At 44.1% G+C, this 16,321-nt stretch overlaps 1 protein-coding gene across 1 annotated transcript in view; it reads left to right on the top strand.

Moving 5' to 3' along the window:
- MAP3K20 (mitogen-activated protein kinase kinase kinase 20) overlaps nt 1-3,985 on the top strand; it is a 146,630-nt gene extending 142,645 nt beyond the window's left edge. The window contains exon 20 of the mRNA XM_032784578.2: nt 2,171-3,985. Coding sequence (XP_032640469.1) covers nt 2,171-2,862 — 692 coding nt within the window. The 3' untranslated portion in view covers nt 2,863-3,985. The remainder of the gene's footprint in view (nt 1-2,170) is intronic.
- The last annotated feature ends 12,336 nt before the right edge of the window (nt 3,986-16,321 follow it).

Here is a 16,321-nt window from a genome sequence, read left to right as displayed (position 1 = left end):
CACAGAAGCCAGATCCTCATCCAGGATGAAAGAGCAGTTTCCTAGTCAGATGCAGGTGGAAGAAGGCATTTGTCTCTATGGATGCTATTTGCTCATGCAGGCGTAATGAAGAGTTGAATCAGAATCCAGGCCTTCAGACCAGTTAGACAGTTTCTCCCCATTTGTCAGTGGAATGGGGAGAACAATGTCCAGGCTATTTCTTCAACATATTTGCCCCTTCTGGCCAACATGACTTCAGTTCTGTTTGGGTTGAGTTTGAGACAGCTGCTCTTTATCCAGGTGATGATCTCTTTCAGGCATTGGGACATCCTTGTGATCTCCTGGATTGTGCTGGTACAAAGTGAGATCTATAGGTGGGTTCACTGGTATAGCATTGGCAGGGGAGCCCATAGCATTTTGCCCCCTCTCCAAGCAATCTAGGTGGATATTAAACAGAAGGTGAGAGAAGCTCTTTTTCTGTGGGTCCTGCAAGTGAGGTACTTTGAGGTGGAGACCAGTTGTCCATCACCAATCCCTGTTGGAAGCCATTGGAGTGATGCACCATCTATGTTACATAAGTGGGACAGCAGCATCCTATGGTCAGCTGCATCCAAAGCTGCAGAAAGGCCAAGAAGTATGAACATTGAGATATAGTCTCTATCCATTTCAATGAGGAGCATGTCTTTTTAGTGCTACTAGTCCTTTGTCCTACACCCTGGTCTGAAGCCTGATTGTGAAGCATACAGTATGTTGGCAGATGTTACATTACTGGAACGTGGTTGCCATTACTCTGTCAATGATTTTGATGAAAATAGGAAGTTAGAAAAGTTGGAGTTGGAAAGAATTTTGCTCATCCAGCTATCTGAGGATCTGGAGGACAACAGGAAAATTGGCAGGTTTGTGTGTCTGAAGAAAACATTGCTTATTCTAGTTTGCAGGGGGTTTTGCTTTGCAGGAGTGGTATAGACCTGGTTTGCAGGTAGTGCCTTGAATATTCTTTAAGGGCTTCATCATGTATGAGGGGACCCTAGAAGGGCTACATCTTCTAGGGCTCCATCATCAGGAGTGGTATATCAGTAAATGCTATCTGGTCCTGTATCAAGTTTACTGCTGCGTTAGTTCTTCACATTCTTGGCTGATCTTTTCTGTGAAATGGGATGAGGAGTCTTCATGCTGGTTGGTGCTAAGTGTTTGGATTATGTTAGTCAATTCCTTATTTGGAATACCTCTGCCAGCTGTGATTTGATGGCTGGATGGCAAAGGAATAGAAGGTGGGGAGGAATTCATGTGGGTTTTTTTGGGGGGGTGGAGGGCAGGAAGGTGAGTGTTGCTTCTGTTATTGCAGTGGTGTAGTTCTGCAGGAAGTCTTTGTGGTGTTGGTGGATGAATTCAGATCAGGTTTTGCATCACTTCTGCCTATGCACTTCATTCGATGTAATTTATGTATGAACCCCAGTGATTGTTTTGGTCGGTGTAAGTGTAGAGAGTGACTTGGGACCAAAGCATCAGCAATACTGGGCATCAGATGATTATAGGGGTGTATAAGCACCCTGCCTAGTAGCTGGGTGGTTTGGACTCCTACAGCATGCTGAAAGAACAGAATTCCTTCCCTGTATATAGGCCATTTTTGTGACTTCCTGTATTTTATTGGCGCCATAACTGTAGTCCTTGGACCACTTGCTGGTGATCCAGGTGGACCGCTGGCCTGTCACATGATATTGTGGCTCCTTGTTTCAAGCTTCTTTTACAGGTCTCTTCTTTGCACTGTAGGCTGTGGAATCATTTCCCAAGGGCAGTAGCTGAAGACAGATAAGAAGGGATATTTAAAACTAGACTACACAAAACACAAGAAAACATCCTATAGGAAGCAAACCTGCTTTGGTGGGTAGATGGACTGAATGGTTTAATAGGTCTTTTCCATTTCTAACCTCTATGATCCACACAGGTGACACTATAAGCCCCAGTTAATTGATGCATTAAATAATATTGTATTGAATATTGTAAAACCTGGGATTAATTTCTGTCAGGCAGAGAGGGAGAGGAATAATTTGACTGATATGTTGTATTTTGCTACATTCTTAGCAGCAATTACTCTCTAGATATTTTGAGTCCTTATCACGGGTCTTTATTAAGTGGGAATGCAGTTTCTTGGCAATTCAAATCACGTGACTCATTTCCATTTATATTTCAGGTATAGATGTTGAATGGATGCACACCCTAAGAATGCGTCAAATGGAAAAAAGCACTTCACACCAGCATTCCAATCCCCACAGTCCTAATAGTGTGACACAATTTTTACCATACCTTCACAACCAAGACTCCTATGCTGCTGCTGTAAGACGGACACGAATTCCTATTAGCTATCAGATTACACCGATAAATCATTCCAGAAGTTCATCTCCAACCCCATATGGAATGATGAGAACTCTATCATCGCTACATCTTAATTCAAAGGGAAGTAGTACCTCTAGTGCAGCTTCTGATAGCCCTTCAGAAAGGGACAGATCTGCAGGCAAAAGCAAGAACAGTTATGGGAGTGACTCTGGACTCTCCATAAATGGAAGATACAGTGGAAAAAGCCCACAAACTGCTTCTGCAGCACATCGACGCTCTGGAAAAATAGACAGTTCTTCTCAGTCAACACTCAACCCATCAAAGTCATGTGACCACAAAAAGCACACCCACTATCCCCATCAACCAAAGTCCATACCAGGTATGCCTTTGAAAACAGAAGGCAAACCTAAAGAAAATGATGAAGGGACCAAAGTTAATGAAGGCGGATGGATAAAGGTAGAGCATTCAAAGAAATCTCATAGACAGAGTACAAGCAAGTCAACTAAAGAGAGAGCAAAGGGAACTTGGCGGAGCCGGAGAATAGTTTGAAGAGGGGAGTAGCGGACGTTTTCTAGAGTGTTTTTTTCCTTTAATTTAACAGAATTTTTGGTTTATATGATGAAATCAGATCTACTGTTGTTTAAAATGTTTCTACCCTTAGTATATGCCTTGTAGAAACAGTACCTCTCACTGTGATGACAGCCAAACTCTGAAGTATCTATCAATGGCCACTGTTGGGAGACAGGATACGTGGCTAGATGGACCATTGGTCACCCAGTATGCCTGTTCTTATGCTCAAACAGAGAGCAGAACCGGGGTTCCACTAGTCACAGCTCCTGCAAAGAACATCTGTCAGGGACAGCGCCTGGTCGTGATGTTTTCATTCCAAATGTTGGTGAATTGCAACTGCTTTTCTCTCCTCCCTTTCTCTGCCCGTGTCCCTGGTTGGCTGGGAGTCCATTACATTAGCTTAATCATTCAATCAAAACTCAATAAGATAACTGTGTATCATAACAAAAAGTTCTTCTGTTCGTTCTTACCAAGTGTTGTTGTTATGACACCCAGCAACCTCATGCTCTGGATGCCAATACTGTGCCCTGATGCTCAGGAAGAGACCGTTATCTTATTTCACAACTCTCGGTACAGATCTCCCCTCCATACCCCCCAATTCTGCTCAATCTACTCCTGTGCTTCCTCCCTCTGCTCCCAGTTGGCCCTCCACTGATGACAAATCCCCACCTCTCCCTTCATATAAAGGCACAGTTACCTTATATTAGCACACTGTGAGACATGGATTTGTCATGATCAGAAGGGGGAAAAAAGTGACACATGTTTATGCTGTTCTTAAGAGAAAAAGAGAGAGAAATTATCTTGACAATAGCTACATCTAATTCTATTGAAGCCTGTGATAATATTTATCCCTGTGCAGCAGGCATTTTTTAAATTGCATTTTAAGTGCTATTTTGTCTTGCAGTCTTCAAGTAGTAAGGAGAAGGTCAGCAAACTTTGTGATTAATGTGGTCTGTAACTCCACTGAGAGGAAAGACGCAGCTGTAGGCCTGCTTCTCTTCAGAAAGTTTCTTGTTGACCTTTTCACTCAAATTGGATTTCATGCAATTAAAAAAATTTAAGATTTCCCAAGATGATAAAAAAAAAAAAAAAGAGAAAGAGATTGAGACAGAAAAGGAGCCCAAAGCAATGATGGCACAAGCTTGATGCTGAAAAGCTGTAAATTAGGGCATGGCTATACTTGCAGATGTAGTGCGCCAGGAGTTAACCAGCCCTCGGAGACAGCAGCAGGGAAAGTGCTGCCGTGTGTTCACATTGTCAGCTGCAAGCGCGGTGGCAGACAGCAGTGCATTGTGGTAGCTATCCCAGTGTGCAAGTGGCTGCAGCATGCTTTTCAAATGGGGGGATGAAATGTGACAGGGAATGTGTTGTGTGTATGTGGGGGAAGAGACAGTGAGTTGGGGGGGCAGAGAGTGTGTCAGCATGCTGTCTTGTAAGTTCAGACAGTGGCGGGGAAAACCCCATAAGCCCTCACCCCCACCGCTCCTGCCTTTCTCTCACACATGTTCGCACAAACATCTGCCTCTGCAGCAGCAGCATTCCACAGTAATGGTTTGCTTTGTCTGGGGGAACAGATAAGCATGCCGGCTGTCAGAAATGGAGCTTTGAAAGGGGATATCTGCCTGCCTGCAGTCGAGTTCAAAACAATGACCAGAGTGGCCTCTTGACTTCAAGGGATTATGGGATGTTTCCGGAGGCCTATCACAGTGCAGTAATGCAACATGTCATCCACACTGACACCTGGGTGTTTCAGTCAAGGCACAGCAAGCTCTATGCTTCTCGTGGAGGTGGATTACCAGGGGCGCTTCAGTCAAGGAGTCCAGGTGCTCTAAGTGCCTTGCCAGTGTGGACGCCTCAAGAATTAGGGTGCCCAGGGCTGATTTAATGTGCTCTAACTTGCAAGTGTAGCCAAGGCCTTAGTGATGACTGTTGTTGAGAGAGGCAGCAAATTCCAGCCTTGTTGCAACATGACTGTGAGCAACCAGGGGTCCTGTAGGACAATGGGCAGGACTTTCTGGAATGCAGCTACAGTCAATTTTAATGAAACTGTTTGTAAGGTATAAGTTTGAAAACTGACCCGAGTCCACCCAATTTAAGATTAATCAATTTTTGCCTTTATTTATAAATTTTTCAGACAGAATTGCTCCTTATAATTCCTGATCATATAAAAACAGATAAAATGGAACAAGCAGGGGCCCAAGTTACTGAGTTCCTGGGTACCAGGAGCCTCTTGTCCACTTCAGGATGGTCATCTCAGTTTCTGGTCCAGCATTCTCTGACTTGGGCCCTGTTCGCTCTGTTTCTTATATCTTCCCATGTTACATATTCATTAGCTTTCTTCCAGTCAACGATGAACATTGTGTCTTACATAACCTGTACAATACTCATGTGCAAGCTTCAATTTAAATAACGTTTGCTATCTACGCTGTTTTCATGTCATGTCTCATGTCATGCTACTCCTGTTTCTCCTAACATAGAGACTTTTTAGCATTATGTTTCATGTATTTTATTGTATTGGTTAACTTCATCTTATCTATGTTCTCCAACACGATACATCCCATGAACAAAACATCACCATTATCCTGTCAGCTGTGAATATTATTTAAGCCCACCTACATAAGAGAGAAATTGGCACATCAACTCTATGTCAAAGCAAAGGCTAGGCCAAAGCCTTGGCATAAGTACTATCCTGGCCTATCCAGACTCATTCACTATACATAATCATAAACCTTTAACATCAGGCTAACTAAATGTAACCGTTATATGAACCATTCAGTAATTCTTCAGCTTTGAAAATTGTAATTCATTACTGTACGTGCATATCCTAAATTGTTCATTAACCTTTATTTTTTGAGTAGGGGCGTTATGGAGAACAATGTGACCTTAATGTTAGCATTTTCTTATTGTTTCCAGACATGGATTATCAGGGGTCTTTTTGCTCAAAGTCTAGCATCACACTTGTATATTATTAAAAAGCTTTGTCAATATTTTGCCTGTTGTATTTTGAGGTACTTTATTCAATTTTAGAGCCTAGATATTTAATTGTTCCCCCACATATTGACTCTTTGCCAGCCAAAATAAGATAAGTTACAACAATCCTATTTTTGCAGCAAGTCTCAAAACCCCAGATGACTCAGGCTCACAGGGCTCCAGCCATTGGGCTGAAAATAGCAGTGTGGACATTCCCACTTGGACAGGCACCTGGGCTCTGAAACGGGACAAGGGGGATGGGGCTCAGAGCCAGAACAGCAATGTCTGCATTGCTATTTTTAGCCCCATAGCTGAGTGAGTTAACCCAGGCTCTGAGACTTGTTGCTACAAAGTTGAGGGGTTTTGTTCTGTTTGTTTGTTTGTTTGCCGTGTAGACCTACCTTTAGCTAGATAAATGATTGTGGATTCCCAGGTATTATTAGCTTCACTTCAATATTCACCAACACAAAGTATCAAATATCCTTTCCTTTGAAACTATTTTTCAACACTTTATACCAAAATAAATGATGGATTGTGAAGGCTGTGCAGTCAGTTTCTGTTCTGATAATCAGCTTGTCACAGGCCAAGGTGAAACATAGAGAGAAAAGTTACCTGACGCTCAGAAGTCAAGATAGGTTTTATTGTGCAGGGACTCTGGGTTAATCCAAATTTATAGCCTGCAGACTGCTCTGTTTTACACAGGATTTAGAATGCTGCTCTCGGACTGAGGATCAGCAAGCTGGAAAAGGTGCCTTCGTCCCCATCTCTACACTTGGTCTGAGCACAGCTCAACTGGTCTGAATAAGCTGCATAACAAATTTTAGGTGCTGATTTAAAAAAAAAAAAAAAAAGGAAAGGTCATAGAATAAACACTGCACAACTGTCATTGTAATCCTAGAAGTTGTCTACACAGGTAAATTGACCAGTATAATTGGTTCAGAATAAATTATTCCAGAATAGCTTCCCCTGTGGATACTCTGCTCCAGAATAGTGACTTTATTTCAGAATCGTTACAAACAGAGTAATTATTCCAGAACAAAGGTCATTTTTCTTCAGGAATGGGATGTCTGGAATATTTTATTCTGCAATAGCTATGCTGGTCAATTTCCCTGTGTAGACAAAGTCCTAGGGTGAAGGATTACAAAGATGAACACTACAGTATGAACTGTAACATGGGTCCTGGAGGTTGACATCACAGCTACAAAAGGACCTGCAAACAGGGATGTTTGGAGGTCTCTGTGTCCTTATAGCTCTATGATTAACTTATGAACCACCATCATGCAGGCTGTCATTCCTGGAGCTGATGTCCTCCAAAGCTGCAGTTGTAGGAAATAACATCACAGTGTCATGTCAGACAATGCTCATTGAATTGATTCCTAGATACATCAATACCAGAAGCAGAGAACAGCATAAAAACATAGTTGCCTCCACCATTTTGGACTGAATAATAATGAGGGAATTCTGCTATTCCTGATGTAGCCATTTGGCTTGATCAACTTCAGGTGAAATTGTAGTTGCTGCTCTACACCGGCCGTACGAAGGACGAGGAAGAAGGAGGGAATTGGCAAGTTGAGGTGAGGACATACTTGTTACACTGAATTGGGGGTTTTATTTCCTATGTTCAAAACATGTTCACTCAAAACCAAGCTAGCAGAAACAGTGGTCACTATTGGTGGGGCCTCACTGTAGAAAGCCTAAGAACTTTATCATTTAGCTATCTTTCCCTTTCACAAAAATATTACCTGACAGAAGATGGAACAAAATAATAAGATGACTGAGCTAGAGCTGAATTAGGCTGTATGTATAGCTGTGTGATGATAAAGTTGTTTTATGTTTGTTTTAAAGTGCTCAAAGCTGTTGAGCCACTCTTATTCACCTAAGCATGGCCTGAAAGAATAGCTGCATAAAGTAGCTATTGCCTTAGTTAGGGTACATGGAAAATCAAACACTGAACATTGTTCCCCACTCAGAACAAGAATTGTACTTTAATTGGTGTCCCTTAACTAATATATTTTGGTCTAACCAGAACTGAATTTTGTGTAATCGTACCTGAGGATATTTGCTAGAATTGGGCCTCAGTGGTAAAATCTGAAGATCCAAAGATCAGGAAGGAGAGGGTTGCATCCAGGATCATGGTTTGAGCCTTTCCTAACCCCAGAAAGAATTTGTGACAGTTTGCAAGACAGTATTTACTTTACAGCTGGGTCAGGAGGACAACAGGGTAATTATACGGATCTTGGATAATGCCTGACCTGACAGAGATTCTAGGAGGTGTGGTATTAGTGGTAGCCATCCAAGAGCTGTCAGCTGGTGGTGGCTGATTATCAAGATGTCCAAACTGATTCCTCTGCTGTTTGTAAGCAATTTAATTCTATGCCTAATTTTAATCTGCAATGTACTGTGTGTCCCCACATCTGCTGTGTTAAAGCATTCATTAGCATTTAAAGGGAAATCTGATGGTATTGATCACTCTTATTAAAACTAAATGATCACGTATCCGTGACTGACTAGAAATCTTCTCCCCGTGTAATGATGGCTGTTAAAGCAACAGTGACAGAACTTGTCAAAAATCTATGTGCTAAAAGTATTTGATAGGCCAGAGTGAGGGGTTAAAACTCATCTTGCATTCAGATGCAAGTGTGAAGGAAAATATAAATTACAAAGTAACAAACTAGTAACATTCAAAACTATCAGTTTGAAATACATTTGGATTCAAATCCTGTTTAAAATATTAAAATGTTTTAAAATCACAAAATGCTCTGCACTCACACTCTCAGATAGTCTTGCCTAACCCTAACCAAGGCCACGTCTACACTACGGGATAATATCGAATTAGCTAAAATCGGTTTTATAAAACTGATATTATAAATTCGATTTCACGCGGCCACACTAGGCACAGTAATTCGGCGTTGTGCATCCATGGTCCAAGGCTAACGTCCTGGCAGACGCCATAGCACGGCAACCATGGAGCCCGTTCAGCTTTTTTTTTTTCCGGCACCGTATGTGTACTGGATGCCGCGGACAGAGAGGCGATACTCCAGCGCTACACAGCAGCATTCACTTGCTTTTGCATGATAGCAGAGATGGTTACCAGTCGTTCTGTACCGTCTACTGCCGGAGAAAACTGGCAATGAAATGACGGTTATCTCTCCCCCCTCTGTACTGTCCGCTGCTATCATGAGTGCCCCTGGCTGAAATCGGCCGGGGGCGCAACGCAAAAGCAAAATTGGGATTGACTCACCCGAGTCAATCCCTCCCTTATGGTTTCTAAAAATAGAGTCAGTCCTGCCTAGAATAAGGGCAAGTGTATTAGAGGACCAGTGTATCAGAGAGCACAGCTGCTCCGTGTCAGTATTCACAGGGGGTGCCCCTGCAACAACCCACCGTTGCTTCCCTTCTCCCCCAACCTTCCTGGGCTACCGTGGCAGTGTCCTGCCCATTTGTGTCATGAAGTAATAAAGAATGCAGGAATAAGAAAGAGACTGATTAGTGACATAAAATGAGGGGGAGGCAGCCTCCCGGATGATAGTCCAGGCAGGACATTAAGCGGTGTGGGGGAGAGGAGCACAGCATGCTGCTGCTATGACAGTCCAGCAGTACAGAATCTTTTCTTTACAGGAAAGGAAAGGGGGAGGGGCTGAAGCCCCCAGTTGCTATGGATAAGCTGGGTTATTAGCCGTTTGTCCTATCTACTGGGAGTAACCAGAATGTTGGCCCGATGTCAACATGTTAGATATTCATGAGGACGGTTACTAGTCCTATTGCACCGTCTACACACCAGGGGAGGGGAGAGGGAGAGGAGCGGATACTGCTCTTCACTGCTGCAGCATCGCGTCTACCAGCAGCATTCAGTACACATAGGGTGACATTGAAAGAAGTCAAGAAATGATTTCTTTCCCTTTTCTTTCACGTGGTGTGGGGGGGGAAGAAACTGAGGAGCTATTCCCTGAACCACGCCAGACACTGTGTTTGAACCTACAGACATTGGGAGCTCAGCCAAGAATGCAAATACTTTTCAGAGACTGCTGTGGACTGTGGGATAGCTGGAGTCCTCAGTACCCCTCCATCCATGAGCGTCCATTTGAGTCTCTGCTTCCGTTACGCTTGTCACGCAGCGCTGTGTATCCTGGAGATTTTTTTCAAACGCTTTGGCATTTCGTGTTCTGTAACGGAGCTCTGATACAACAGATTTGTCTCCCCATACAGCGATCAGATCTAGTATCTCCCGTACGGTCCATGCTGGAGCTCTTTTTGGATTTGAGACTGCATCGCCACCCGTGCTGATCAGAGCTCCACGCTGGGCAAACAGGAAATGTAATTCAGATTTCCGTCCACACTAACCGTAATCCGATATGTTAATATCGAATTTAGCGCTACTCCTCTCGTCGGGGAGCAGTACAGAAATCGATTTAAAGAGCCCTTTATATCGATATAAATGGCGTTGTAGTGTGGACGGGTACAGCGTTAAATCGATTTAAAGCTCTTTAAATCGATTTAAACGCGTAGTGTAGACCAGGCCCGAGTGTAAAAGGCTCAGCAAGACCTGTGGGTGCTTTTTAATCTATGTTGTTCCCAATCTTTTTATTCCTTGCGTTAATAATAGATAATGGTACAGTACATTTACGGAGTCCCTTTCATCCCCAAGAGTTTTACAAACTAAAGACATTCAGAATTCATTTAATCCATCACTGAAATGCAGCCACCTCTGGGGTGGAAGGAAACCTGCAGCATGGTACACAACATTACAGAATGGGACATTTTGGCCAAGGACATCAGAGGAAACCACTCCTCTCTTGAAAAGTGACATGGGATTTTTAAGCTTTGCCCACAAAATTATCCAAGCTAGAATTGGAGCTAAAGTATCTGGATTTGCAACCTGTCTTTAGACAACTTTTTCCCCTCTGAGAACTCTAACTTCATAGTATGGTTTTATATCTGTTTCAAGACAAAGAAATCCCTGTCTACTCTAGTGAGAGAAATCAAATTATAACCCTGCTAGCAACAACCATAGTTATAAACACAGTTCTGTTGTGAGCCTGAGGATCTGATCCAACCCCTACTGAAGCATAAGCTGCCCCATTGATATCCACATGGAGAAGGCAGGGACCTTGGCATTTGAGATCTCCTTTAAAAGACCTCTCTCAGTAACCTGCATGAAGCTGAATTTATCTGCTTCAGAAGGATGAAAGGTTGGGTCAAACCCATATTGCTTAGTGTTTTATATAACACACTCTGGGAACAAGAGAGGACTCCAGTTTCTAAAACTAAGCTGAGTCTTAATTAAAGAGTTATTTATAGAGATGTGGCAATCACAGCTAACATTCCAGCCATATGCATTCAGACTGGCTTCCTGGGCTTCCTCCAGACTCTTCCCCTCCTGCAACCTGGGCTCCTTGCTCCAAATTCCATGCAAATGTTCTTTTACCAATTTTTGTTGTTTCTTCTGTGCAAGTGTTTACTGGCATACAGGGGCCAGAGGTTACTAGTGCACAGCCCATCCTAAGGATATGACTCATTGGACCTCACAGTCCTTCAAGCGTGATGGTCTTCAAACCAGTCTCTCACTTTGTGTTTGTGTTATTGCTGTTGGTGGGAGAGTGGCTTCCACCCTGTTTCTGCCTTCATTCTGTTGGGTTGTGTCCTGTTGGTCCTCTGTAATGCTCATATTCCTCTTTTTTTCTTCTGACTATCCTACATCACGGATAGTTGAATCTCTTTCACTGTCTTCCCAGTCCTGGCATTGATGTCCCATCTGTCTGAGTGCACTGTCTGTTGCTACTTCACAGTTGTCTTCAGTTTTGATCCCTTTCTGACTGTTTTGCCATTGTCTTGTGTCTGTACTGCCAACTCTGCCTTCCCATTGCTTCGTAGGTACCCAGGTGAAGACAGCTTGTGCTCAAATTCCTATTTGGTGCTGAATTGTTTGAATTCCCTTACTGTGTACTATCACCCATTGTCCGCATAGTGTGTCAGATAAGCCATACCTTGAAAAATGTGCCTTCTGTTTACTAATCACAGTGCTTATCTGAGTTTCCTCCAGACAATCCACCTCCCAGAAACAGGAGTAGTAATCTACTGCGACCATGTAGTTCCTGTCACTAAAAATGAACAGATCTGTTCTGACCTTTTTTCAGGATCAGGCAGCGATTTCATGAGTTCACTTCTTTTGTCAATCACTATACTTTTTTCCACATCTCACACTGTTCCATAGGTCCATCTAGCCCAGTATCCTGTCTTCTGACAGTGGCCAGTGCCAGGTGCCCCAGAGGGGATGAACAGAACATGTGATCAAGTGATCCATCCCCTGTCGCTCATTCCCAGCTTCTGGCAAACAGAAGCTTGGGACACCATTCTTGCCCATCCTGGCTAATAGCCATTGATGAACCAATCCTCCATGAATTTATCTAGTTCTTTTTTGGAAGCTGTTATGGCCTTGGTCTTTACAACATCTTCTGGTAAGAAGTTCCACAGTTTGACTGTGCGTTGTGTGAAGAAATACTTCCTTTTATTTGTTTTAAACCTGCTGCCTATTAATTTCATTTGGTAACCCCTTAGGTCTTCAGTTATGAGAAATAGTAAACAACACTTCCTTATCTATACCAGTCATGATTTTATATATGCTCAACTGGGCATTCATGCCTGGCCAATAGCTTTATTCCCTTGCTAATCTGTGGCCATGTCTATGCCACAAAATTAAGTCAATCTAAATTACACTGATGTATTACCACAGTAATTAAATCATTTTTGCATGTTTACAATATGCTCTTGTGTCGGCGGTGTGCATCCTCACTGGTAGCACTTGCATTGATGCAGAGACCAGTGCACCATGGGTAACTATTCCACTGTGCACTCACCACTATCTAGCGCAGGGTGTTTTTGGAAGGGTTTGTAATGCCTCATGGGAGCAAACAAGTCGTGCAGGGGTAACTGAGAACATGGGTTCCACAACATGATGCAGTTTTATCCATCCCATCATTCCACACGCATCCTATTATGGTTCGTGCTTCTTTTCAAAAACCCCACAAACCTGCACGTCCACCATCTCTGCGAGAATCCCTGAATCCTGCACTGCTCTTCAGTATTGTGATGAGCATTACAAATAAGGCTGCATTCATGGATCTATGCACTGAGCTCACCCCAGCTCTTCAGAGCAGGGACACCAGAATGAGAGCTGCACTGACAGTGGAGAAGTGAGTGGCAATCACAGTGTGGAAACTTGTAATGCTGATTTACTACGAGATCGTGGGAAGTAATTTTGGAATTGGAAAATCCACTGTGAGTGCCATTATCATGCAAGTGTTCAGGGCCATTTCTACTCTCCTGTTATGCAGGACTGGGACTCTTAACAATGTGCAGAACATAATGGATGGATTTGCAGCAATGGGGTTCCCAAACTGTGGTGGAATGAGAGTCAGCACGCGCGCGCACTCACACACCCCTATTTTGGCAGCAACGGAAATGGCTATTTTTCTATGGTTATGCAAGCACTGGTGGATCACCAGGGACACTTCACTTACATCAGTGTTGGCTTGTCAGGGAAGGTGCCTGATGCTTGCATAGTTAAGAACACAGGACCATTCAGAAAGCTACAAGCAGGGATTTTCTTTCCCTACCAGCGGACTACCATTGGTGATCATCAATGCCAATAGTGCTCCCGGGAGGCGCAGCCTACCCCTTATTCCTTTGACTCATGAATCTGTACACCAGGCACCTTGACAGCACCAAGGAAAGATGCAATGACTAGCTTAGCAGGTGAAAAACAACAGTTTAATGTGCTTTTGGTAGATTGAAGCGGCACTGGCATTGTTTATCCACAAGATTGGATCTCAGTGAGAAAAATGTCCCAGTGGTTATAGCTGCCTGCTGTGTCCTAAATAATATCTGTGAAGCAAAGAGGGAAAAGTTGCCGCCAGCATGGAGCTAGAATGGCTGTCTGCAGAGTTTGAGCAGTGAGAAACAAGGGCTATCAGAAAATCTCAATGTGGAGCTATACAGCCCAGGGAGGCTTTGAAAAGAGCATTTTAACAGCAAGCCACAATAATGTGTTATGGTGAACTGTGCTCTACCAGGCCCTGCAGTGCGGGGGGCCTGTTAGGAATTGTGTGGAGGATGGTGCACATCTATGAATATAACACTGAGAATAAACCTATTCATTTTGTAGTGCTTGCTGTACATTTATGATTATTACACTGTGTGTGTCACTGCTCCTGAGCTGTGCACAATGTACAATAACAAGTGGGTGCTTTCACTGCCGCCAGGCATTCTGCACCATTTGTTGGGATCTAATAAAGATTAATGGTTTTCCAAACAATAGAGTTTTACTGAGTAATAAAAACACTTAAAAGAATTCTGTGCAAATTAAAAGCAAATACATTAACACCTTAATAAATTTATGGAGCAAAGCGTAAAGAAGGGGAAGGAATGTTCATATCCATTTTAGCTATACATATAACAACTGTGGCTCTCACATGTCAGTGTATGTGAAGCTGTGGTTGTCTTTAATGTCCCTGGTAGGGGTAAGAATGCTGTTATATCCTTGGGGGCAGCCGATTTAGGAAGAAATCACTGGAGGCCAGACAGCAGACAGCTAACAAAACTACCATTTATTTACAGACACAGAGCTCACCCAACTGGCCGAAACTGGCTGGGCTATCCCCTAATAATCTAACTCAGTTGCTATAGGAACAAAAACCATGACAACCAAATACACAACAGATGCAGCCCCTGATGCCATGTGGAATGATGAGGGAGGTGTAGAGAGGTGCTTTACTGGAGTTCTTCAGGGACTGCAAAGGGAGGTGAGCCAGGATTGTTGACCACCTGTAGGTCCACTAGAGTCTGTAGCATCTGTGTTTTCTGCCAGAGAAGCCCCATTATGTTCTGGTGCATCTCCCTCTCCTGTTCCTGCTGCAACTCCTGGGCCTTTCTTCTGCTGCTTTTTCCATCTCCATACAGTCTGTAATATTCATCCTCCAGGCCCTCTGCTCGCAGTCTGATGCAGCACTAGCTTGCAGGATTTCTCTGAACATATCATCCTAAATTCTCTTCTTTTTCCTACTTCTCTGGCTCAGGCATTCTGCAAGGGTGGAGGGGGAACCCCCCAAGGCTGAATGGCAGCAGCTACAGATAAAACACAGAGAGGTACCACAGTCAATATAGGCACAATAGCAAGTGAATGTTAAGATTCAGACCTCCCTTCCCTTGCTTTGCTAAAGTTTTAAAACAAGACATGCTTATTGACACTTCTGCTTTGAAGTGCTTCTGCACAGTGCCACACACAGCACCAGCCATCAGGGGCAGCTCTAGGCATTTTGTCGCCCCAAGCATGGCAGGCAGGCTGCCTTCGGCAGCACGCCTGTGGGAGGTCCTCTGAAGCCGTGGGACCAGCAGACCCTCCGCAGGCAAGCCGCTGAAGGCAACCTGCCTGCCGCCCTCGTGGAGACTGGCAGAGCGCCCCCCGTGGCTTGCCACCCAAGCCCGTGCTTGGCGTGCTGGGGCCTGGAGCCGCCCTTGCCAGCCATGGTGAGTATGGCTCACTGGGAGTAAGGCAGGAATTCCTCAGTTGCTAGAAACTATTATTAGAGGCCAATGGCACTGAACACTGGCACCATTTTCCTCAGGCCAGAGTGATTGTAGCCAGTATCTCACTCCCGAGGGTAACAAAGGCACAGAGAGTACAGCTGCTGCTGGTGTCCCAAAGCCGCCTGGGCTCGTACACTGCTAGCCTGTTGAAGTTATTGCTGACTGGTGTGGGAAAGTGTGTCCTACCGCAGAGGGAGAAATAAGGCTGCCATATCTAGAAACCTTCCAAGGAGGATTGCAGAGTACCTCCATGAAAGTTTCATTGGGATCTCTCACGAGGATACAGGAGTCATTCCTGTCTACATAAACAAACTTCTCCATGTTCTGCCCCTCCTCGTCCCACACCACCTAACTCCAGAGGGGAATGAAAAGCAGATAATTCTTCCTCTCTTTTACAAATACCTCTTCCAGTACCAGTAAATTAATGAAAAGTTAATAGCTTTGTCCTGCTAACGTGGGGGCACCATCACTGTAATGGGTAATAAATTTACACTTTTACCCAGTTCCTTTCCGGCATAGGGCTCATCCATGCTCAACTGCCAGGACTGACTGGACTACAGTGGAGTCTCAAATAGGTCCTGGCTTGTGCCACAACTGTCCCCCCCAGTCACATGTCCCCCATCCTCCTCCTCTTCCTCCTCACTGTTCACACCATGGGACTGTGACACAAGGTCCTCAGAGGTATTCAAGGTGATGTGTGGGGTGGTGGCGGGGTTTCTGCTAAGCTCTTTGTAAAAGGGCAGGTCTGCGACTCGGCCCTGGATCAATTGTTGGCCTCCCTGAACTTCTGAAAAGCCTGATGCTTTTCCTTTGCTTTCACATGGCACCGTTGCTGGTCTTTGTTGTACCCCCTTCTCCTCCATCCCCTGTGCAATCTGCTCATAAA

This window comes from Chelonoidis abingdonii, chromosome 10 (assembly GCF_003597395.2).
Source record: "Chelonoidis abingdonii isolate Lonesome George chromosome 10, CheloAbing_2.0, whole genome shotgun sequence".
Taxonomy (NCBI): domain Eukaryota; kingdom Metazoa; phylum Chordata; order Testudines; family Testudinidae; genus Chelonoidis; species Chelonoidis abingdonii.
This window is presented reverse-complemented; position numbering and strand designations above follow the sequence as displayed.